At 47.8% G+C, this 24,120-nt stretch overlaps 1 protein-coding gene across 4 annotated transcripts in view; it reads left to right on the forward strand.

Annotated features, from left to right (window-relative positions):
* Window positions 1-1,239: 1,239 nt before the first annotated feature.
* mtmr10 (myotubularin related protein 10) overlaps window positions 1,240-24,120 on the forward strand; it is a 173,634-nt gene continuing 150,753 nt past the window's right edge. For all 4 annotated transcript variants that reach the window (XM_069902351.1, XM_069902352.1, XM_069902353.1 and 1 more), the window contains exons 1-6: window positions 1,240-1,384; window positions 1,481-1,538; window positions 9,206-9,342; window positions 14,912-14,984; window positions 17,807-17,949; window positions 23,622-23,712. In XM_069902351.1, coding sequence (XP_069758452.1) covers window positions 1,319-1,384; window positions 1,481-1,538; window positions 9,206-9,342; window positions 14,912-14,984; window positions 17,807-17,949; window positions 23,622-23,712 — 568 coding nt within the window. In that variant the 5' untranslated portion in view covers window positions 1,240-1,318. The remainder of the gene's footprint in view (window positions 1,385-1,480; window positions 1,539-9,205; window positions 9,343-14,911; window positions 14,985-17,806; window positions 17,950-23,621; window positions 23,713-24,120) is intronic.

Genomic DNA, 24,120 nt, shown 5'->3' on the forward strand with positions numbered 1-24,120 from the left:
TGACTTGGGCAGACTTATCACTATGCGGTGCCGTGATGTTAATGTCATATTCTTGTTCGAATACGCGCCAATTCTCGGCCACATTGCCTTCAATTACGAGCGGGTCAGGCCTTCTGAATCCGTCTGCCATTATGGCGCAGTCACAAATATGTTGCCAACGTGGTGTTGGGATTCACTTTTCACTTGAAGGCTTCAGCTTCAGACTTCTGACACCATGTTTGTTGATGCATCGAATAACCAGACAACACAAAGTGGCAACTTCTGACAAATACTTTACTGTTAAACTCCACATGACAACTTCCAACAGGAGCCCCTGGAAAAGGTATGGGGACTCGCGCATGCGCAATAGCATCGTGGAGAGTACAGGGGCTGCAGCAGCCAATAAAAGCGGCTGTCGACATCCCCAGTGCTCACATTCCCTTCCCCAACAGATGAGCCCCCCTCCCTTAACCCCTCCCCCTCCCTTAACCCCTCCCCCTCCCTTAACCCCTCCCCCTCCCTTAACCCCTCCCCCTCCCTTAACCCCTCCCCCTCCCTTAACCCCTCCCCCTCCCTTAACCCCTCCCCCTCCCTTAACCCCTCCCCCTCCCTTAACCCCTCCCCCTCCCTAAACCCCTCCCCCTCCCTTAACCCCTCCCCCTCCCTTAACCCCTCCCCCTCCCTTAACCCCTCCCCCTCCCTTAACCCCTCCCCCTCCCTTAACCCCTCCCCCTCCCTTAACCCCTCCCCCTCCCTTAACCCCTCCCCCTCCCTTAACCCCTCCCCCTCCCTTAACCCCTCCCCCTCAACCCCTCCTCCTCCCTCAACCCCTCCTCCTCCCTTAACCCCTCTCACTCCTTAACCCCACCCCCTCCTTAACCCCACGCCTCCCTTAACCCCTCCCCCTCCCTTAACCCCTCCCTTAATCCCTCCTCCTCTCTTAGCCCCTCCCCTCCCTTAACCCCTCCCCTCCCTTAACCCCTCCTCCTCCCTTAAACCCTCCCCCTCCTTAACCCCACCCCTCCCTTAACCCCTCCCCCTCCCTTAACCCCTCCCTTAATCCCTCCCCCTCCCTTAACCCCTCCTCCTCTCTTAGCCCCTCCCCTCCCTTAGCCCCTCCCCTCCCTTAACCCCTCCTCCTCCCTTAACCCCTCCCCCTCCTTAACCCCACCCCCTCCTTAACCCCACCCTCCCTTAACCCCTCCCCCTCCCTTAATCCCTCCCCCTCCCTTAACCCCTCCTCCTCTCTTAGCCCCTCCCTTAACCCCTCCCATTTCCCCCCCCCCCCACGGGTCGCCGGAGCCTGTGGGGCGCGGCCGCCCTGAACCCGCCCCCCGGGATGTTCCGAGCGGCCGTGATGAAGAACTCCAAGCCGAGTTTCACGAGTTACCTGCCGGCGGACGAGGTGAGCCTGAGGCCGGGGACCGTGCGGGGTCTGATTCGGGGACTAGGCCGTGGCGTCTTTCCGACATTAATGGCTCTTTCGTTCCCCCACTCCCAGAGCTCCTTCCCGAGCGGGGCCGAGGTGAGCCGGCTGTGTGAGGCCGCTCTGTTGCCGGGTGAGTGTCAACGCGACGTCGGGGCCTCGGACGCGGGGGCGGCGGGACAGCGACACACCTCTCCTTCCCCCCCCACCTCTCCTTCCCCCCCCCACCACCTCTCCTTCCCCCCCCCACCTCTCCTTCCCCCCCCCCACCTCTCCTCCCCCCCCACCTCTCCTTCCCCCCCACCTCTCCTTCCCCCCCCCACCTCTCCTCCCCCCCCCACCTCTCCTACCCCCCCCACCTCTCCTTCCCCCCCCACCTCTCCTTCCCCCCCCCACCTCTCCTTCCCCCCCCACCCCACACCTCTCCTCCCCCCCCCCACCTCTCCTTCCCCCCCCCAACCTATCCTCCCCCCCCCACCTCTCCTTCCCCCCCCACCTCTCCTTCCCCCCCCACCTCTCCTTCCCCCCCCACCTACTTCCCCCCCACCTCCCTCCCCCCCCACCTCTCCTTCCCCCCCCACCTCTCCTTCCCCCCCCAACCTCACCATCCCCCCCACCTCTCCTCCCCCCCACCACCTCCCCCCCACCTCCCCAACCCCCCCACCTCACCTCCCCCCCACCCTCCTTCCCCCCCACCTCTCCTCCCCCCCACCTCTCCTCCCCCCCACCTCCCTTCCCCCCCACCTCTCCTTCCCCCCCACCTCTCCTTCCCCCCCCACCTCTCCTTCCCCCCCACCTCTCCTTCCCCCCCCCCACCTCTCCTTCCCCCCCCCACCTCCCTCCCCCCCCACCTCTCCTCCCCCCCCACCATCCCCTTCCCCCCCCACCTCTCCTTCCCCCCCCACCTCTCCTTCCCCCCACCTCTCCTTCCCCCCCCACCTCTCCTCCCCCCCCACCACTCCTCCCCCCCCACCTCTCCTTCCCCCCCCACCTCTCCTTCCCCCCCCACCTCATCCTCCCCCCCCACCTCTCCTTCCCCCCCCACCTCTCCCCCCCCCACCCTCCTTCCCCCCCACCTCTCCTCCCCCCCACCACTCCTTCCCCCCCACCTCTCCTCCCCACCCACCCCCCCCCCCACCATCCTCCCCCCCACCACCAACCCCCCCACCCTCCTTCCCCCCACCTCTCCTTCCCCCCCACCTCCTCCCCCCCACCTCACCTTCCCCCCCACCTCCATCCCCCCCCACACTCCTCCCCCCCCCCCTCTCCTTCCCCCCCACCTCTCCTTCCCCCCACCCTCCTCCCCACACCCCCCCCCCCACCAACCTTCCCCCCCACCACTCCCCCCCCCCAACCACCTTCCCCCCCCACCTCTCCTTCCCCCCCCACACATCCTCCCCCCCCACCTCTCCTTCCCCCCCCACCAACCTCCCCCCCCCCACCTCTCCTTCCCCCCCCCACCTCACCTTCCCCCCCCACCTCACCTTCCCCCCCCCACCCCTCCTTCCCCCCCCACCCTCCTTCCCCCCCCCACCTCCCTTCCCCCCCCCCACCTCTCCTCCCCCCCCACCTCCCTTCCCCCCCCACCTCTCCTTCCCCCCCCCCACCTCCCTCCCCCCCCACCTCACCCCCCCCACCTCTCCTTCCCCCCCCACCTCTCCTCCCCCCCCACCACTCCTTCCCCCCACCTCTCCTTCCCCCACCTCTCCTTCCCCCCCACCTCTCCTTCCCCCCCCACCTCTCCTTCCCCCCCACCTCTCCTTCCCCCCCACCTCCCTCCCCCCCCACCTCTCCTTCCCCCCCCACCTCTCCTTCCCCCCCCACCTCTCCTTCCCCCCCACCACTCCTTCCCCCCACCTCTCCTTCCCCCCCCACCTCTCCTTCCCCCCCACCTCACCCTTCCCCCCCCACCTCTCCTTCCCCCCCCACCTCTCCTTCCCCCCCCACCACTCCCTTCCCCCCCCACCTCTCCTTCCCCCCCCACCTCTCCTTCCCCCCCCACCTCTCCTTCCCCCCCCACCTCTCCTTCCCCCCCCACCTCTCCTTCCCCCCCCACCTCTCCTTCCCCCCCCCACCTCTCCTTCCCCCCCACCTCTCCTTCCCCCCCCACCTCTCCTTCCCCCCCCACCTCTCCTTCCCCCCCCACTCTCCTTCCCCCCCACCTCTCCTTCCCCCCCACCTCTCCTTCCCCCCCCACCTCTCCTTCCCCCCCCCACCTCTCCTTCCCCCCCCACCTCTCCTTCCCCCCCCACCTCTCCTTCCCCCCCCCACCTCTCCTTCCCCCCCCACCTCTCCTTCCCCCCCCCACCTCTCCTTCCCCCCCCCACCTCTCCTTCCCCCCCCCACCTCTCCTTCCCCCCCCACCTCTCCTTCCCCCCCCCACCTCTCCTTCCCCCCCCCACCTCTCCTTCCCCCCCCACCTCTCCTTCCCCCCCCACCTCTCCTTCCCCCCCCACCTCTCCTTCCCCCCCCACCTCTCCTTCCCCCCCCACTCTCCTTCCCCCCCACCTCTCCTTCCCCCCCCACCTCTCCTTCCCCCCCCACCTCTCCTTCCCCCCCCACCTCTCCTTCCCCCCCACCTCTCCTTCCCCCCCACCTCTCCTTCCCCCCCCCACCTCTCCTTCCCCCCCCCACCTCTCCTTCCCCCCCCCCACCTCTCCTTCCCCCCCCCACCTCTCCTTCCCCCCCCACCTCTCCTTCCCCCCCCACCTCTCCTTCCCCCCCACCTCTCCTTCCCCCCCCCACCTCTCCTTCCCCCCCCCACCTCTCCTTCCCCCCCCACCTCTCCTTCCCCCCCCACCTCTCCTTCCCCCCCCCACCTCTCCTTCCCCCCCCACCTCTCCTTCCCCCCCCCACCTCTCCTTCCCCCCCCACCTCTCCTTCCCCCCCCACCTCTCCTTCCCCCCCCACCTCTCCTTCCCCCCCCCACCTCTCCTTCCCCCCCCCACCTCTCCTTCCCCCCCCACCTCTCCTTCCCCCCCCACCTCTCCTTCCCCCCCCACCTCTCCTTCCCCCCCCACCTCTCCTTCCCCCCCCACCTCTCCTTCCCCCCCCACCTCTCCTTCCCCCCCCACCTCTCCTTCCCCCCCCACCTCTCCTTCCCCCCCCACCTCTCCTTCCCCCCCCACCTCTCCTTCCCCCCCACCTCTCCTTCCCCCCCCACCTCTCCTTCCCCCCCCCACCTCTCCTTCCCCCCCCCACCTCTCCTTCCCCCCCCCACCTCTCCTTCCCCCCCCCACCTCTCCTTCCCCCCCCCACCTCTCCTTCCCCCCCCCCACCTCTCCTTTCCCCCTGCCCCATCTAGCTCAAACTGTTCCCTTCTGTACTTGTCTCATTGAGTATAGACACAAGAACAGAAAGGCCACTGCTTGGGGTAGGGCTGAAATTTTTAAAATAAAATGTATGTGACCAGCAGCACCCAAAAGTGTTCAGGAAGCAAAAATCTTCGTTGTCCAGTATTGGAATTCAGTCATTAGCTCGGCATAAATCATTAAAAAATGAATTAATATTCTAATAAAAGAGATTGTTCACAAAGAAAATATCTCGCCAAGCTGTATCTCTAAATCTTGTTCAGCATGAAGCAGAGGGACTGAGAATTGGGCATGTTGCAGAGGTTCAGGTTCATTCTACGTTGCATGTGGTTTGGGCCCATTTTGGCAAGATGGAGTTTATTGTAGATTTCTTTTGATGGGGATGATGTGCACAGTGGTTTTTTTGTTATCCCCTTTTTTTCCATGCAACCAGATTATGGAGTATTGATATCTAACTGAATTGGCCATCCTAAGTTCCAGACAAACATCCATTAATTAATTTTTGAAATTTTCAATTAACCCTCAGATTCAACAGTTGTTTTGGCTGTTCCAAAGTTCTTTCTACTGTGAAGTTCTGTTCAAATTTTGGAGATATACACCGTTTGAAAGTCGAGACCAATCTTGTTCATATAAGATCATCTCTTTTTTTAAAAAAAATACAGCACAAAAACAGATTCTTCCAGCCCACAAGTTTGTGCTGTACAATTACACCCAATTCACCAAAGCCCCTGGAACGTTTCAAACGGTGGGAGGAAACCAGAACACTCAGGGAAAATTTACGGAGATACTGTACAAACTCCTTACAGCCAATGCAGGATTTTTGAACCCGGATCACTGTCACTGTAACTGCATTGTGCTAAATGCACCACCCATTTCTTTATCATTCCACCGAAAAGATTTCCAGACAAATCTTGTAACACTCCCAAACACAATGGGATAAAAAAAATGGCTAAAATAAAAGCTGTTTCAGAATAATTTTAGAAAATGGAAATTTCTCAGCGTAAGTTTTTACAAAAATATTAAATGGATGCAAGAAGTGAAACACAGAAGTCTGCAGGTCCTGTGGTTGTCATAAAAACACAAGTGCTGGGGGAACTCAGCTGGTCTCGCAACGTCCATAGGAGGTATAACCAACATTGCAAAGACACTTTTTTGGGCTAAGCTTTAGAAGTACTGGAATTGATGACGGGTGGAGTGACAGAAAGAGCAGGGTATGTACAGTTGTGATAAATCTGAGATGCCATGAACCTGCCCTTGGATTGGATTAGCTGTTATTCATGTGTGTGAGAGGCTGAATTATCCCACTGAGTGCACAACTGGCCAATACTCCTGGATGCCCAGAAATAGGCAGTTTGCCATTCAGCACTTGACTTAAATTTTCAACATGAAACACTTGCTATCTAGGGGGGCTGTGAATGTAAAAATTCCTTGCACAGCCAGACATATTTAAAACCATCTGATGTATTAGCTTGGATCAGTTGAAAGTGCAGTCAATTCCAGTGTGGGGTGACAATGGAGTTTGTTGCAAATTGTGGGGGCTCATTAAATCTGCCAGTTAGGCACTGTTCAGCAAAGGTTTTCCTCTTTGAAATTAAAAAATGCACCAGAGTACAGCGGCGTGTTGCTTGAGTGTTTTAGTTTTCCATTTTAGCATCTCTCTGGGATTCTCTGCTATCTGGCAGATGGAGTAGCTGAATCTGAATAAATCTAAATCTGAAATCTGAGGACAATGTTGAGGTTATTCACTTTGGAAGGGAAAATGAAAGATCAGATTATTATTGAAGTAGAAAGCGATTGCAGCATGCTGCTTGCAGAAGTACTTGGGAGTACTTATTCAGGAATCACAAAAGTTCGGTTTGCAGTTGTAGCTGGCGATCAATAAGGCAAATAGAATGTTGGCCTTCATTGCTAGAGGGGTTGAATATCGGAGCAACTGTACAAGGTACTGGCAAGACTGGATCTGGAGCAATGCCTGCAATTCTGGTCTCCTGACTTGAGGAAGGATGTACATACTGGGTATGGAGATGGTACAGAGGAGGTTCACCAGGTTGATTCCAGAGAGGAAGGATTTTAGCTGATAAGGAGAGATTAAGTTGTCTGAGGCTGAATTCACTGGAATTTAGAAAAATTAGATGGGACCTTATAGAAACATATAAAATTATGAAAGCCATAGATAAAATAGAGGTAGGTAAGTTGTTTCCATTGGTGGGGGAAACCAGAATTAGGAGACATAGCCTCAATATTCAGGGAAGTAGATTTTGGATGGAGAAGAGAAGGAACTGCTTTTTCCAGAGAGTGGTGAATGTGTGGAATTTGAGGCCCATTGAAGCAGTGCAGGCGACCTCAGTAAATATATTTAAGACAAGGTTGGATAGATTTTTACATTGGAGGGGAATTAAGAAGGAATATGAGAAAAGATAGAGATATGAGCCTCTCATCAGATCAGCCCTGATCTCATTGAATGGCAGAGCAGGCTTAACAAACTGAATGGCCAACTCCTCCTTTATTTCTTATATTCTTCTGTCAGAACAGAATGGAAAAACGCCTGCTTACTCCATAAACCCTGTTGAACCATTGCACAGGCAACTCCAAACATCCTGGCCTTGTTATCCAGAGTCGAGTTGATTCTATCTCTTAATTTCAAGGATTGAGATTTCCATTTGTCATTAGCATGGGATTTGCCCAGAATGCCAACTTAGTTAACATGGAATTAGGCCAAAGGTCCTCTTCTGTGCTTTGTGATCCTGTGACTCCCTGAATGTGGTTTTGAATCTAGAAGCAGGCAGGCCTTCTTACAATTGTATAGGACTTTGATGAGGCCACACCTAAATATTGTGTACAATTTCTGTTTCCTAATCTGAGGAAGGACATTTTTGCTATTGAGGGAATGTAGCAAAGGTTCATCAGACTGATTCCTGAGGGTGGCAGGGCTGACATATGAAGAGAGACTGGAGAGATTAAGGTCAGACCATTAGAATTTAGAAAAATGATAGCGGATCTCATTATGACATAAAATACTTACAGGGTTAGACAGGTTCTTTATTTTTCAATGTTTTTATTCATCATATTCTCAATAAACAATTCATGAGGAGAATAGGAGAACATCATCAAAAAAGTGAAAAGAAAATCACGAGATAACATATTGCATTACACCACAATTAATGAATATGTTCTCAACTCCTCAAACTGAAATCTTCAAAAAAAATTATTATATAAAACCCCTCCCAATCTTTAAAAAAAAGATTGGGCAGTCTATCCTGAGAATTTATTAATAAAATTTAACTGTCTGGTCTGGTCTTCACCAACAAAGAGACAAGAAATAAGAGTCCAAAAGGGAAAATAATTATGCTAACTAAGTCATATGGGCATAATTTATAAAAGGTTGCCAATAGACAGGTTAGATGCACGAAGAATGTTCCTCATGTTGGGAAAGTCCAGAACAAGGAGTTACAGTGTGGGGAAACCATTTGAGACCAAGATGAGGAGAAACCTCTTCACTCAGAGAGTTGTTGAGGCTGACTCGTTAGATATACTCAAAAAGGAGTTGGATATAGCTCTTGTCCCTAAAGGGGTCAAGGGGTATGGAGAGAAAAAATACTGAAAGTTGTGTGATCAACCATGATCGTATTGAATGGTGGAGCCAGTTCAAAGAGCTGAAGAACCTTCTGCTTTTATTTTTGATGTTTCTAACACAAGTAGTTTGGGTGGCAAGGAATATGTCAGGATTGCTTGTGAAACCCCAAAGACTACAGATGCTGTGATTATAGTAAAAGCACACAAATGCTGGAGTTCCTCCTGTGTTTTGTCAGGAAGAGTTGCCATTATTTGTTGAGGCTTCTTTTTGTTCCCAGACAAGATAAAGGAATCAGGTCTGAAACATCAATCATTGCTTCCATTTTTATGCACCTCTGACCCTTTAACCTGTTGACCTGTACTCCTCTGCCTGCCCCTATCTTCCCCCCACCCCCACACCTTTTTATTTTGATAGTTCTCGGTTTTGTTTAGCTTCAGATTCCAGAATTTGCAGTCTTCCGTATGTCTCCAACATCCTGGTGAAACACTTCAACAAGTATTTTAAAGAGTTCCATGCCCTGCAGTAATATTGCCACCAAAATGCCCCATCATACTCCAAAACAACATGGCCTATCTGAAGCAACAGGACTTCCCAACTTTAATGTTCAATGTCCCAACCGATGAAGGCAGGCATGCTGTATACCTTTTTTTAAAGATCCCGGCACCTTCAAAGTATTGTGGGTTTGCTTTCCAAGATCCCTCTGTGCATCAATTGTGTTAAGGGTCCTGCCATACATCTAGTATTTGACCTCTCAAAGTGCACCCTCTCACACTTGTCCAGATTAAACTCGATCTGCCCTTTCACTGCCTATACTTCTATGTGCAAAATGTTCACCTTGACTGGAGGTGGCTGGCATTGGGCAATGAGTTGGACAGCAAGATGGCCAGCAGGGTAATTCTGATGTGTTCATTTTAGGAGAACTTGTGGTGAGCGAGACCAGCAATGTCAGAAAATGTATTGCTACTGACACAAGTGCCCATGATCTCTATGGAACCCTGCTCTGCACCAACTTCAAGATCTCTTTTATGACAAAGGATGTGACATGTTTTCAGGTTTGTAAATTTTGAGCACTTTACTGGAATGTCTTTTATAAAAAATTGTCATACCCACACTCCTGTTCGGCTCCGAATCATGGGTCCTCTACCGGCACCACCTACGGCTCCTAGAACGCTTCCACCAGCGTTGTCTCCGCTCCATCCTCAACATCCATTGGAGCGCTCACACCCCTAACGTCGAGGTACTCGAGATGGCAGAGGTCGACAGCATCGAGTCCACGCTGCTGAAGATCCAGCTGCGCTGGATGGGTCACGTCTCCAGAATGGAGGACCATCGCCTTCCCAAGATCGTATTATATGGCGAGCTCTCCACTGGCCACCGTGACAGAGGTGCACCAAAGAAAAGGTACAAGGACTGCCTAAAGAAATCTCTTGGTGCCTGCCACATTGACCACCGCCAGTGGGCTGATAACGCCTCAAACCGTGCATCTTGGCGCCTCACAGTTTGGCGGGCAGCAGCCTCCTTTGAAGAAGACCGCAGAGCCCACCTCACTGTCAAAAGGCAAAGGAGGAAAAACCCAACACCCAACCCCAACCAACCAATTTTCCCTTGCAACCGCTGCAATCGTGTCTGCCTGTCCCGCATCGGACTGGTCAGCCACAAACGAGCCTGCAGCTGACGTGGACTTTTTACCCCTCCATAAATCTTCGTCCGCGAAGCCAAGCCAAAGAAATAGACTGGAACTTGTATGTCATAAAACCTTGCCTGAAAGAACTGCCGAGGGCAATTTATGTGAAGTTAAACAGGAGTGTGTGCAGGTGCTGTGATTGCAGCGTGACAGACAAAAGTGCTGGAGAAACTCACCATTTCTCTCATTGGATCATTGAACATGAAATAATAAAAGCCAAAGATGGAAATGGTTTCTATGACATTGGGTGTAATTTCAGACTAACTGTTCAGACTATTAAATACTTGGAAGGTGACAAAACGAGTTCAGAAACCAAGACCATAATCCTCAGACGTTTGCCGTGCTGAAATGGGATTCTTGAACGCCGGCTTCCTGGTGCCCCGATGATCCTCCATGTAACCTGCTGAAATACCCAAAAAGCTTGAAAGCTTTTGGGGGTGGGGGGGTTGGGGTTTCACCCATGGATAGAAATGGACAGTCAACGTTACGGATAGGCACCTATGAGCAAGACTAAAGTGGGGAGGGGAGGTATAAAGGAGATGCAAAGGAAGAGAAAGGGGAAAGGGTGTAGGTGATGGAGAACTGGACAGAAGAATGATGTGGGAGGTGGAGACTGGTTTTAGAAGTGATGATAAGAAGGGGGGGTGGAAGGTTAGAGTAACAAATATAAGAATGGGATTGGATAAAGAAGAGATCTAAACAGAGGAACCCTACAGCTCTGCATGCTTGTCATTTTAATATTTTAATTCCCCTCACCATTCTCACATATCTGGCCAGCCCTCAATCCGTTGTTGAATTAAGCTAAATGTAAGCAAATAGAAAATAGAACACTACAGATCCTTCAATCCTCAATGTTGTGCCAACCTATACATACCTTTTATTTAAAAAAAATACAAAGTCCTTCCTGCCTCAAACATTCTGTTTCTTTCATCCATGTGCCTGTCTAAGAGTCTCTTAAATAGCCCTAATGTTCCAGCCTCCACCTTCACTGGCAAGGCATTCCAGACATCCACAACTCTCCACATTTAAAAAAAAACCCTGATGTCTTCCCTGCCTTCACTTTGTACATCTGTCCTTCGGTATTTGCTATTCCTGTACTAGGAAAATGTGCTGGCTGTCCACCCTGTCTATGCGTCTGAGAATCTTGCAGATGTCTATTCTTCTCTCATCCTTTTATGCTCGAAAGAGAAAAGTCCAAGCTCTGTAACCTTGCCTCATGTGACTTGTTTTCTAATCCAGGCAATATCCTGGTAAATCTCCACTGCTATCATATTCCTTCTGGACAGCTGTAAATCTAACAGCATGAACATTAAATTTTCCAATTTAGTTAACACCCCACCTCGATCTGATTCCACAGTTCCAAATGGCTCATGTTTCATTCTGTTGATGACTGTTTGGCTGGGGAAGCTGGTGCAGGAGGGAGGGATTCAGTGTCTTGGACCATTGGGATCTCTTCTGGTGCAGGTGACATGTGCAAGAGCCACAGAATGCACTTAGACTGGAAGGGAACAAATATCCTGGAAGGATCCTGGTGCTACTTGGGATGGTTGAAACTAGTCTGGCAGAGTGCTGAGATCCAAAGCAGACGTGCAGCAGATGGGAAAGTTGAGACAAATTGGGGAAGTTAAACAGAGGAAGGATGAGGGAAGTTGAGGGAGCAATTTCAAGAACCACGAGCAGGAGAGGGAGTGAGGAATCTGTCAGATTAAAGTGTATTTATTTGAATGGAAGAGGCATAATTTAAAACAGAGGGACAGGCCTTTTGATTCACACGTCTGCATCAAGCATGATGCCCAATTTATAACCCAACTCTGCTGCCTGGAATTGATACATATCCCAATGTACCCTTCAGATCCATGTGTCTACCCAGAAGTTTCTGAAAGGCCACTATTGCATGTGCTTCCACCACTCCTCATGGCAGTCCATTCCAGGCACCCATCATTCTCACACTTGAATGGTTTTATGAGCCTGCCATTTGCAATTTGCGTTGCCTTACATTTGTCCTCCCAAAGTGACACTTGCCCAGATTAAACTCCCATCTGGTTTTTTTTCTGGTCATATCCATTACTGATCTCTATCTTTTTGTATTTTCTTTATATCCTTTATATTGTTCACAACTCCACCAACCATAGAATCATTCGCAAATTTGTAACCCACCCACCTACTTTCTTATGCTGGTAATTTTAATATATATATATATCTCACATATCAATATAATATAAATATATATCTCTCACACACATCAGGGGTCTCAATACCATTCCTTGCAGAATACCACTGGTCACAGGCCTCCAGTCAGGTTAACATCCTTTTCTCTTCCCCCAACCACTAAAGTCCATGTAGGCAACATGTTTGTCAACTACCTTTGTCAGCAACTTAAAACTCAAATTTCTAAGATGTGTCCAGTCAGCTTTGCTGACTGTCCATTCTGCTTCTCACTTTCTCTCTCTTTACTAGGCACATATGTTCATGGTTAATATTAAGGATGATGGGTGTATCCAGAGAAGTTCACATTGTGTAATTGGGGTGTGGCAAATGGTGTCGAGTTTCTTGACTGTCAGTTTCTCAACGTGATCACTTCCAGCTCATTCATTGAGAGTGACAGAATCATCCTGGAAAATGAGAATTCAGTATGGCAAAGCTTTCTCTTATTTGCAGGAAAATATACTTAACGTGAATAATTTCAAAAGTTGAGCTGTTTGCTCACATTCCCCAGTCTCTGTCCTGCATGTGTGGGAAGGTGACCTCAACCTCTGGTTTCTGAACCTGATTTTGATTAAAATTCATACAATTGGTTTTAATATTTTTACTTTTGTTTTTTCTACCATTGAATTTGCAGTTTTGTTTTAATTGTTTTCATCTACTCATCACTGTTACAGTCTTGCAGTATAGATTCCAAATGCAAAAATTGTCACCATTGAAGACTTGTTATTGAGTGAATGAACTCACAATGATGAGAAGTTTTCACAAAGTGAAAGAGATTATGAATAAAATATTCTAGGTGTTAACTTTTCGAAGAGATGGACCAATTGGCTAGCTCTGATGATGAAGAATGACATAAAGGCTGTAATGAGGAAGGACCTTCGATCAGAATCGGTGTGCATGGAGCTAAAAGGGAATAAAACTGATGGGTTTTTAGGTATTCCCCCCCCCCCAGATGGGGTAATATAGAACATGAAAATCAAAGTCGAGGTAACTATATTTAGGCTCAGCAAACCAATATATCGGTGAAAGTGTGGAGATTCAATTCATGGAGAGTATGTATGATGGTTTTCTCGATCAGATATTTTGAAGAACGAATCACTGATTGGCTCCATTGGGATTGTGAGTGGGAAGAGGTCTCACTATCCGTTCCTGAGTGAGGAACATTGGCCCGATTACACATATAAGTTAAGGGTGTGTCATGAGCCATAATGAAAGGATCACCAGGCAGGAGGTATTTAACTCTGAAGTAATAGTGTCCAAATACCAGTTCAGTTGGGTGGTTTGGAGAGGAGGCAGGAGTGACAATTTCAAAGCAGTTATTTCAATTTGTTTGGTAGAATCTGGTGCTTAGAACATAAAACACTGCATTTTTGGAATCAGCGCCAACAAAGGGAAGACAATAGGAGATAGAAGGTGATGATAGAGGATTGTTTTTTCGTTGGATGTATGTGACTTGTGTTCCACAAGGATTGATGTTGGGATACTAGTTTGTAATCTATATGAATGATTTTGATGTGGACATGAGAGGAATAATCAGTTAAGTTGATGGTTGAAAGTATTGGGAGAGTTGTTGGCGGTGTGGAAGGTAGGACAGAGATAGTGATATGTTTGTGAAATGGGCTGAGAATGGCAGATGGAGTTTAACTTGGACAATGAAAGGTTTGGAAGTGCTAATGAAGCTTGGACAAACACCATGAATGGTTGTGTCTTGGGGAGCATTTGCAGAGTGGGGACTTTATGAATAAAAGTCGATAGATCTTGAAGGTGTCAAAACTGCTGGATAACATGGTTAGGAAGTCGCATGAAATGGATGAGGCATTGAATGCTGAAATACAAAGTTAGGTCCAACGTTTTAAAACCATGGTAGACCTTGGGTGGAATGTTGTGAAGCACTGTTCACCATGTTCTAGGAAGGATGAGATTGTGGTGGAGAGGATGCAAAGGAGATTCACCAGGATATTGCTTGGGATGAAGCAGTTGGACAATGAGGAGAGATTGGAGAGGTTGCGTCTGTTCTCTCTGGTGTGACGAAGATTAGGAGGGAACACGATTGAGATGCACAAAATTATAAGAGGTACAAGTAGGAGAGGCTCTTTCATATATCAGAGGTTCATAAAGCTAGAGGATACAGATTTGGGGTAAGGGGAGACATTTAGAGGGGATTTGAGTGAATTTTTTTCACCCAGAGAGTGGTGAATCTGTAGAATATCTTGAGAGAGTGGTGGAGGCAGAATTGTTCCCAGCATTTACGAAGCTCCTTGGTAAACATCTCAACCACCTCAGCATAGAAGGTCAAGTTCTGAGAGATTAAATGATTGTATTTGTGAACCCATTGGTTAGTGTGGATGACATTGGCCAACTGGTCTGTTTCTATACTCCACAATTCTTTGATAATATACAACTACCATCAGGAAAAGGTACAGGAATCTAAAGGCGAGCACTCAGTGGCACAAGGACAGTTTCTTTCTCCGCTGCCATCGGACTCCTGAATGATCAGTGATGTAAGGTGGTTAAAATATGAATGTTTCCACTATGATACTGTTGCTCACCAGCGAATTTCATAACAAAAAAAACCCGAATCTGCAGCATTTTGAATGATTAAGTTGTATATCATTGAATTTTCACTTTCATCTACACAGATTTGTTAAGTTATTTCAGTTCTTGTTCATAAATCCTTGTTCTTCTGTGAAAGGTTGAACTTTAATTCCAACTTTTTAACTGTTTAACCGCAGAAATTTCAGCACAGAAACCTACTGTTGGAGGAACACGACATCTCCCTGACCTGTGTGGAGCAGGTTGTGGCAGGTAATGGTGTTTCACGAATCATATCGACCAGACCCTTGCCCTTTTTCACTGGTGAGCTAAATCTGTATTTCAAAGTCCAGCACCTCTAGATAGTGATCAAAGAACAGTTTTTACTCAAAACAGCTATCAGGCTCTACCCTAATCATAAATTACTCTGGGACATTAAAAAGACCTGTCAGCACTATGGAACTTTTTTTTCTTGCATTAACTAGAACTATGAATATTTATTTATCCATTTATATTTATTTTCTCTTTCCATACTGGGGTAATTTCATTTATACTATTGTAGCTGGTGTAATTTACATAACTTTATGTCTGCACCAATTAAGAATTATGGTGCATATGTACATTGTACATGTGTATGATGATAAATTTGTTATTATCATTATCAAGTCTGAAATATGTATAAACAGTGCAGAAGAATATTAAATGAAAAGAAAAGCATGAGGTTAATGTACTGATCTTGATCTGAACCATCTCTATGGGGTTGGGTAGAAGTATTAGGTTGGGTCGGCTCTGGTCATTATCCTTGAAATCCATTGAGTGGATTCCTTGTTCTCATGATCCTTTGTGTTAAAAATTTCATCCTAGTTTCCTCCTCATGGTAGCAACTGCAATTCACATCTCATGGCCCAGTGTAAAAGATCAAGTTTTAGGGAAGTTTCAGGATCTGTTGCTGAGTGCCACGGGCTTGGGGAGTCCCTGGCCCCCAGGCAAAGTGCTGTTTTACGTTTGCAACAGTCTTAATGGCTTTATTCAGCTTTATTTCACAATTTTGCTTCAACATGCCTTCACGCACCCTCTGTCTTGTTTTCCATTTTCTGATTTTCTCACCTCTCGACTTTCCCCCCCCCCCTTAATTATTCTTCAAAAGTGGGGTTTTTTTTCAGATTATGTCAGCCTCTGCCTTCTCCCTGACACCCACCATTCCATGTTGAAAAAACCTCTGGCATCTACCTTAAACTTTCTTCCACTCACCTTAAGCAGATGTCCTCCAGTATTTGCTATTGTCACCCTAGAAAAAGATGCTGGCTTACTGTGTCTCTCATAATCTTGTATACTTCTATTATTACCTCTCGTCCTTCGTCACTCCAAAGAGAAAGGCCCTAGCTCAGTGCCAAACCTTGCTTCATAAGACAAGTTTTCCAATCCCAGCAACTTCCTGGAAATCTCCTTTGCACCCTCTCTAAAACATCTATGTCCTTTCCAGTAATGAGGTGATCAGAACTGAACACAGTATTCCAAATGTTTAATGTCTAATCTGAGTTTTACAGAGCTGCAACATTATCTCACAACTCCTGAACTCAATCCACCAACTAATGAAGGCCAGCATGCCACAGGCCTCCTAACCAACCTATTGACTTGTGTATCAGCCATGAGAATCTATGGGCTTCTAGAACACTCTAATCCTCCACAGTTAAGAATCCTGCCATTAACCACATACTGTACCTTCAGGTTTGACCTTCCAGAATGTTTTACCACACTCCATCTGCCACTCTCTGCCCATTTCTGCATCATGCCTATATTATGTTGTAACCTGTCACATCATTCCTATGAAACCTTTTGTAAGCCGAGATGATGTAAAGCGAAGGCCGATTCACTACTATTGAAGGCTATTTTTATAAAAATGAAAACCCATTCAAATTTTTTTTTTTGGAAAAGCGAACACAGGTTTCTCTGTAAAAAGAGAATTTGCATAAAGTGAGTTTGTAAAGTGGAGTAAATTGATTCAATTCAAAACCAACCTACACAAAGCAAACTGAGGTTTGGGATGGGCATGATGGGTTGGAAAACCACATTAAGATGTATGACAGAAGCACCTGTGGCTAACATCTGAAAAACTTGCACATTATTAACAAAAAAAAGTTTTATTTGAGGCACCTAATCCCATCCCATTTTAGAAAAGCGAGGGGTGACAATTGAAATATTTAAAATCTGAGAGATCTTGGCAGAATGAAGGTGGGGAAATAAAAATATTAAGTGCTAGGAATACAGCAGGTCAAGCGACATCCATGGAGAAGGCAGCAGAATGATGTTTCAAGTTGAAGACCCTTTGTCAAAATTTGGGAAGGAGAGAAAAAAAAAGTTTGTTTAAAATTGTGGAGAATATGGGGGATTATTGGATCAGACAAAGGAAGTATCTGTGATGAGGCCCGAATTGCGTGAGAACACGTTGAACTACTCACCTAGTCGATGGAGAAAGTTAGACAATTCAAACCAGTGCAAGAAAAAGCTGTGGGACTTGATTCGGAGACCAGACCGTGAATGTCATAGATGGAAGCCGGTGACAGAATGTAGAGAATTTTACTGACCTGAAGTTTTAGAATTCTACATCAAATGGAAAGTTGCAATGTGCTCAGACAAAGATGAGTGTTGTCCCTCACTTTTTTTGGCCCTCATTTTAACAAGTCAGGAGGCCACAGACAAATCAATGCCCCAACAACCTGAGCCTCACCCGAATACATATATTTACTTTATTCTAACCTATTCTTTCTTTTCTTGCAAAGCCACTTGTTTTATTTCTTCTCAGTTCAACCTGAAACATTTCAGGCTGAAGTTGCTTTAGCAGAATGATGAAAGGAAGAAATAAGTTGGCTTTAAATTTCCACAGATGATACCTGACCTGCTGAGTATTATTTCCTGATCTTATTTGAAAGTCTGATACTCTCTGTCATTGTGTTTCAAACGTGCACAATCCCCCAAAGGCACAGGGGTGTCAATGTATGTGAGTGTGTTCATTTCACCACTAACTTGCCTGTCTTCCTCTGGCAGGGATTATTTCTAACCACTGTGGATTATGTGTTTTGATTTTCTTTGTCTAGTGAATGATGCAAAGAAGAAGAGGAAGATTCTGGGACCAAACCAGCCCCTGAAATTTAAACCCACCGAACTGATCATTTATTGCAAGGACTTCCGCATTATCCGATTTCGCTTTGATGAGTCTGATCCGGAATCTGCCAGAAAGGTGAATATGAGGGTCAAAATGAACTCAGGTGTGAGGGGTAGAGAAATGGCTGGGGGAGAGAATGGAGGTAAAAGTGAGCCCAGGTGTTGTGTGTAATTTGTATTCAGAATGGCCTCTCTCAGGTAATGGCTGCAGAGTTGAGGGGACCTGGCAGGTGATGCATGGGCTCTGGTCTGCATTGTGCTGCTCCTCTGTTGGTGAATACCAGTCATTGTATCATGTCGAATGCAACTGAAATTGTACTGCTCGTAGTGTGCTATTCATAGAAATGTCCATGTGTGAGGTAAGAATTTGACTATAAGACCATATGACGTAGGGGCATAAATAGACTATTCAGCCCATCGAGTCTGCCTCACTATTTTAACATTATCCCACTCAGCCCCACTGCCTGTTTCAGGAACATGCAGCCTCCTCTCCAGGGAGCATTACTCGTTTATCAGGCTGTGACACAGGGCCATTCTCCGGTGTCGTCAGCTGCACAAGGAATATTGTAAATGCTGTAAAGTTAACAAAATCTCCTGGATCTGATAAACTTTAGAGAACTTTTGTAAATGTGACTTCTTTAAATTGCTGTGTGTCTGGGCAGCCACAAGTTCAGTAACACTAGCCCCATAAATGAGCTCAGCAGAGGATGTGGCCAAATCCTCCTACAGCTCTGTGTGAATACCAAGGAACACCCAAGGCAGCTCATCCACCCAATCCAGGCCTTGGAGCTGCTCCATGAGGGCAGTCTTCAAATGCTGATGTAATCTCTCCACCAGGCCGTTTGACTGGGTGGTAGGCCGAGGTGCGATGTAACTGGGTCCCTAAGATCAGTGCCAACACTGGCCATAGGCCGGATATGAACTGTGCTTCCCTATCCGACGTGATATTGGGAGAAAGGCCGAAATGGGTTATCCAGATGGTGATGAGGGCCTTGGTGCAGGATGTCATAGAAGTGTCTGTGAACGGGTCAGCTTCCAGCCATCGAATGAACCTGTCCACCATAGTCAAATGGTCTGTGGCGCCTCTGGAAAGGCCTAAGGTACAGATGAGGAGCGCCTTAATTGCCTTGTACCTGTCAGTGCCTGGAGGCTGATGTAAAAAAACGATGAATCGTCCAACAGTGGAGTCTGTGATGATCTGCTGGACCTGAAACTGGGCCTCAGTCTATTCCAACCAGAGTAGCGGCTGTGAGGTCCAAAAGGTCGGTACCTTCAGCGAGACTGTGTTCTGAGCACTCATGTCATTCATTTTAGGGTCCAAAATGCTGTTTTGGACCATTGGGGTCTCCACTGTGGCCGGTGTGCTGTGCAGTGACGAAAGAAAAACCATACGGAAGCTGTGAGAGTTGAACCATTCAACCGATTTTACTGGAATTCTCCGAGAGCTTATCAGCACCACTCCCACGATCCTTTGCGAGGCCCCTTCCACCAGGATCCTTGGGGCGTCAGCCCCTTCCACCAGGATCCTTGGGGCGTCAGCCCCTTCCACCAGGATCCTTGGGGCGTCAGCCCCTTCCACCAGGATCCTTGGGGCGTCAGCCCCTTCCACCAGGATCCTTGGGGCGTCAGCCCCTTCCACCAGGATCCTTGGGGCGTCAGCCCCTTCCACCAGGCCCCCTGGGGCGTCAGCAAGTTAGAGCCTGCACCTCTGTTACCTGGTTTTCTGGCGGATCAGTGCAACCCGCTCCACCTTTTAAAAACAAATCCAGCCTATGACTTCTTGGCGTGTAAAGTCCAGCCAAGAGCACCACCTTCTTTGTTTCTTTTAACATTGGTCAAAAGCAGACAGCTGTTCATGTGTCTTCACATCTGATTTTGAAGTAAACCTGCTCTGCTGATGAACAAGCACACACATGATAAACAAAATGCCATAGAAAGTAGAACATTACAGCCCCTTGATGTTGTGCCGATTCGTATATTCCTTTTTTTTTTAAAAAAACTAAACCCTCACTACCCCGTAACCCTCTATTTTCCTTCCATCCATATGTCAGTCTTAAAGTCTCTTAAATGCCCCTAATGTTCCATCCCTGGCAACGTATTCCAGGCCCCCACAATTCTCTGTGTATATATAAATAAAATATTTTCCCATAATGTCTCCCCTAAACATCGCTACTTAACTTTGTACAGATGTCCTCTGGTGTTTGCTGATCCTGTTCTATGAAACAGACACTGGCTGTCCACCCTATCTCAGCCTCATAATCTTGTAGACCTCTATGAAGTCTCCTCTCATCCTTCTATGCTCCAAAGAGAAAAGTCCCAGCTCAGTTAACTTGCCTCATAAGACTTGTTTCCCAATCCAGGCAATATCTTGGTAAATCTCCTCTGCACCTCTCCATAGCTTTCATATCCGTTCTATAATGAGGTGACCAGAACTGAACACAACACTCCGTGTGATCTCACCAAAGATTTGTAGAGTTGCAACATGACCTCTCTACTCGTGAATTCAATCCTCATATTAATGAAGCCGTGCATGCCATAGACCTTATTAACTATCCTATCAACCTGTGCAGTGACCTTGAGGGATGTATGGATATGAACTCCAAGGTCCCAATGTTCATCCACACTCTTAAGTAACCAACCATTAACCCTGTACTCAGCCTTCTGGTTTGTCCTTCCAAAATGCATCACCTCACACTGATCCAGATTGAACTCCATCTCCCACTTCCACACAACTCTGCATCCTGTCTTTATCCTTTTGTAATCTTTGACTTTCAGCTCCAGCCACAACTCCTCCAACCTTCATGTCATCCATAAACTTACTGAGCCATCCTTCCACCTCTTCAACCAGGTCATTTATAAAACTGATAAAGAGCAGGGGTCCCAGAACAGATCCCTGCAGCACTCCACTCATCACCGATCTCCGAGCAGAATACTCTCAGCTTTCTACCTGCAAGTCAATTTTTTTTATTTACACAGACAAGGTTCCATGGATCCCATGCCTCAAGATTTTCGACCGCCCGACCCTCATCAATTTCTTTTGTTACCTCCTCAAGAGACTCAATTAGACTCACGAGGCACAACCTTCTCTTCACAAAGCCATGCTGACTATCCTTGAGTAGACTGTACTTCTCCAAATGCTCATAGATCCTATCGTTAAGAATCCTCTCCATAAGTTTACACACCACTGATGTCAGATTCACCAGTCTAGAATTTCCAGGTTCCTATTACCTTTTTTTTAACAAGGCGACTACATTTGCTGTTCTCCAATACATCCCCTACGGCCAAATAAAACTCAAAAATCATTGCTACTGCCCCAGCTAGCGCTTCTCTCACTTCCCATAGCAACCTGGGTATATCGTGTCCGGCCCTGGAGACTCATCAATCTTAATATTTTTAAGAAGATTCAACACTTCTGCTTTCTTAATTTCCATATTGTCCAGCACACAGGCCTGTTCAATTTCAACCTCACCATGATCAAGGTCCTTTTCTCTTGTGAAGACTGCTGCAAAGTATTCATTTAGGACTTTCCCAACCTCCTCCACCTCCAGGCACATGTTGCCTCCTTTATCCTTTAGTGGCCTCACCTTCATTCTCGTCATCCTTCTGTTCTTAAGGGTTCTCCTTAATTTTACATGCTAAGGCCTTCTCATGCCTGCTTTGAGATCTTCTAAGTTCTTCCTGGCTATCATATATTTCTTATGAACCCTTCCTGTTTCCTGCTTCCTAAATCTAATGTATGCTTCCTTCTTCCTCTTGACACTGTCTCATGGTTCCCTTTTTCTATCATTTTTTCCTTGTCCCAGTGGGACAAACCTATCCTGAACCCAGCACAAGTGGTTCCTAAACTTCCTCCACATGAGTTCCGTGCTTTCACCCTTCAACATCTGTTTCCAATTTATTCTTGCTAATTCCTGCCTCATCCCATCCTAATTCGCTCTTCCCCAATTAAACACTTTCCCTGTTTGACTGCTTTTATTCTTATCCATAGCTATGCTGAAGCTGATGGAGTCATGGTCACTCACCAAAATGCTCCCCCACCAAGAGGTCCGCTACCTGACCAGGTTCATTCCCCAGAATCAAATCCAGTCTGGGCTCTCCTCCAGTCGGCTGGTCCGCATACTGTGTCAGGAATAACTTCTTGGACACACCTGACAAATTCAGCTTCATTTATCTCTCTTGTGGACAGTAGGTGCCAGTCAATATTAGGGAATTTGAAACCACCCATAACTATAACCCTGAATTTCCCGCACCGTTCCCAAATCTGCCTGGTTATCTGCTCGGTGTCCCAAGGGCTATTTGGAGGCCTCCCAATTCTGTGATAGCTCTGTTTCTATTTCTGGCCTCTACCCACACTGACTCAGTGGACCCTCCTCTGCAGTATTTTCCCTTTCTACAGCCGTGATACTATCCCAGACCAGTAATTGTACTTTTTTTTTCTCTCATCCCATTTATTTGAAAACACAAACCCTGGTACCTGCAGCAGCCAATCTTGCCCTTCCTCTAACAAAGTTTCAGTAACAGCCACAACATCATAGTTCCACGTACTGATCCGCTCTCATTCCCTTAATTCCTAATACTCCTAGCGTTGAAATAGACACATTTCAACCTCTCTAACAGGCTACATTTATGCCTGTCCTTCCTCATCAACTCAAAGCACATCGCATTATGCTTTTGACCTTGTGCACTCACATTCTGGTTCCCATCCCCCTGCCAAACAAGTTTAAACCCTCCCCAACAGCTCCAGCAAACCTGGCCATGTTTTGTTGGGCTCTGTGAGTCTGGGTGTTTGGAGGGGTAACCATTGCAATGGGGTTCAAACTGCTGGTGACTAGGAACCAAATATCGACTCTCGGATTCATGATGGTGTGAGGATGATCAGCCCCCCCCCACCTAAAGATAGGCCTTGGGTGCCAGAGCTTCCTGACACTTTGGGAATTCAGAATCCGAGATCAAGGAGGTCACATTTGGATGCGGGCCCTTGAGCTCAGTTCAAAAGATATTTCCTTTGTTTTCCCTGCCAACTAATCTAGCTGCATGATCAAAACCAGAAAGATAAGCAAAAGAGGGTCCCGACAGAGACGATGTGGCCATGGATCCTGCCTATTTGTACATCATTGTATCCACAAACTGCAACAAGAATCTCCCCACCCCTTTTCACCTTCCACATGGATCCACTCCCTCATAAACTCCCTGATCCCTTCATCCCTCCCCATCTCCTCCTCCCAGACCTCTGGCTCTCTCCCCACCTCAATCTTTGTCTCCTTACACTGATCCACTCCTCTTGCTTTCTCCTCCACCTTACTCCATCATCAATCACCCCCTCCTTGGTCTACTAATCCCCTCTGGCTCCTGTCTCCCTTCTGCCCTCCTCTCATTCTCCCCTCTTCACTCTTGGTTCTGATGCAGGGTGCCAACCTGAAATATCATCAGTTCCTTTCTCCTGCAGATGTTTCTCGACATGCTGAGTTCCTCCAGAAATTGGGTTTTTTGGCTCAACATTAGTGAAGCAATAAAGTGTGGAGAATCTAGCAGCCCCACTGAGCCAGATGAGTCATCCCAGACATGGTCCTGGATTGAATCTGATGTGAAGCGTTGCTGTGCCTCCTGACTCTTCACCAAAGAGTTTGTCCCCCTCTGTCAGGTTCTGACCTGACATCCCACTATCCTGGCGGAAAGCACAGGTGCTCATCATTCAGCCTTTTGCTTCCCCTGGCTTGTGCATAATTGTGGCTTTCCATTTTGTTCTAGATCTGCCTCGTGATTGCACATTATTCACAGCCCAAAGATCTCCGTCTACTGTTCGGGTTTGCATATGCCAGGGAGCAGTGCCAGAACTCTGGTAAGACTTTGGAAATTCTGGTGCCATAAGCCACCTGGTAGTGTGAGCATAGGACCAAAGAACCTTCAGTCTATCTAGTCCATACAGAATTATTATTCTGCCTTGTCCCATCGACTTGTACCCGGACCATGCACCTCCCATGCATGTACCCATCTAATCTTCTTACACTGAAATTGAACCTACGTCTTCCACTTCTCCTGGCAGCTGTTTCCACGTTCTCACCACCCTCTGGGTGAAGAAGTTCCCCCTAATGTTCCCCTTGAACATGTCAACTTTCACCCTTAATCCATGTCTCTTTCTTGTCTCACCTAACCTCCGTGGAAAAATTATACATATTATAATTTGCTATACCTTGAATATTTTATTTTTGATATTTTTCAAAAATATACATAGTGATATTTTAACCAA

Source organism: Narcine bancroftii, chromosome 11 (genome assembly GCF_036971445.1).
Source record: "Narcine bancroftii isolate sNarBan1 chromosome 11, sNarBan1.hap1, whole genome shotgun sequence".
Taxonomy (NCBI): Eukaryota; Metazoa; Chordata; class Chondrichthyes; order Torpediniformes; family Narcinidae; genus Narcine; species Narcine bancroftii.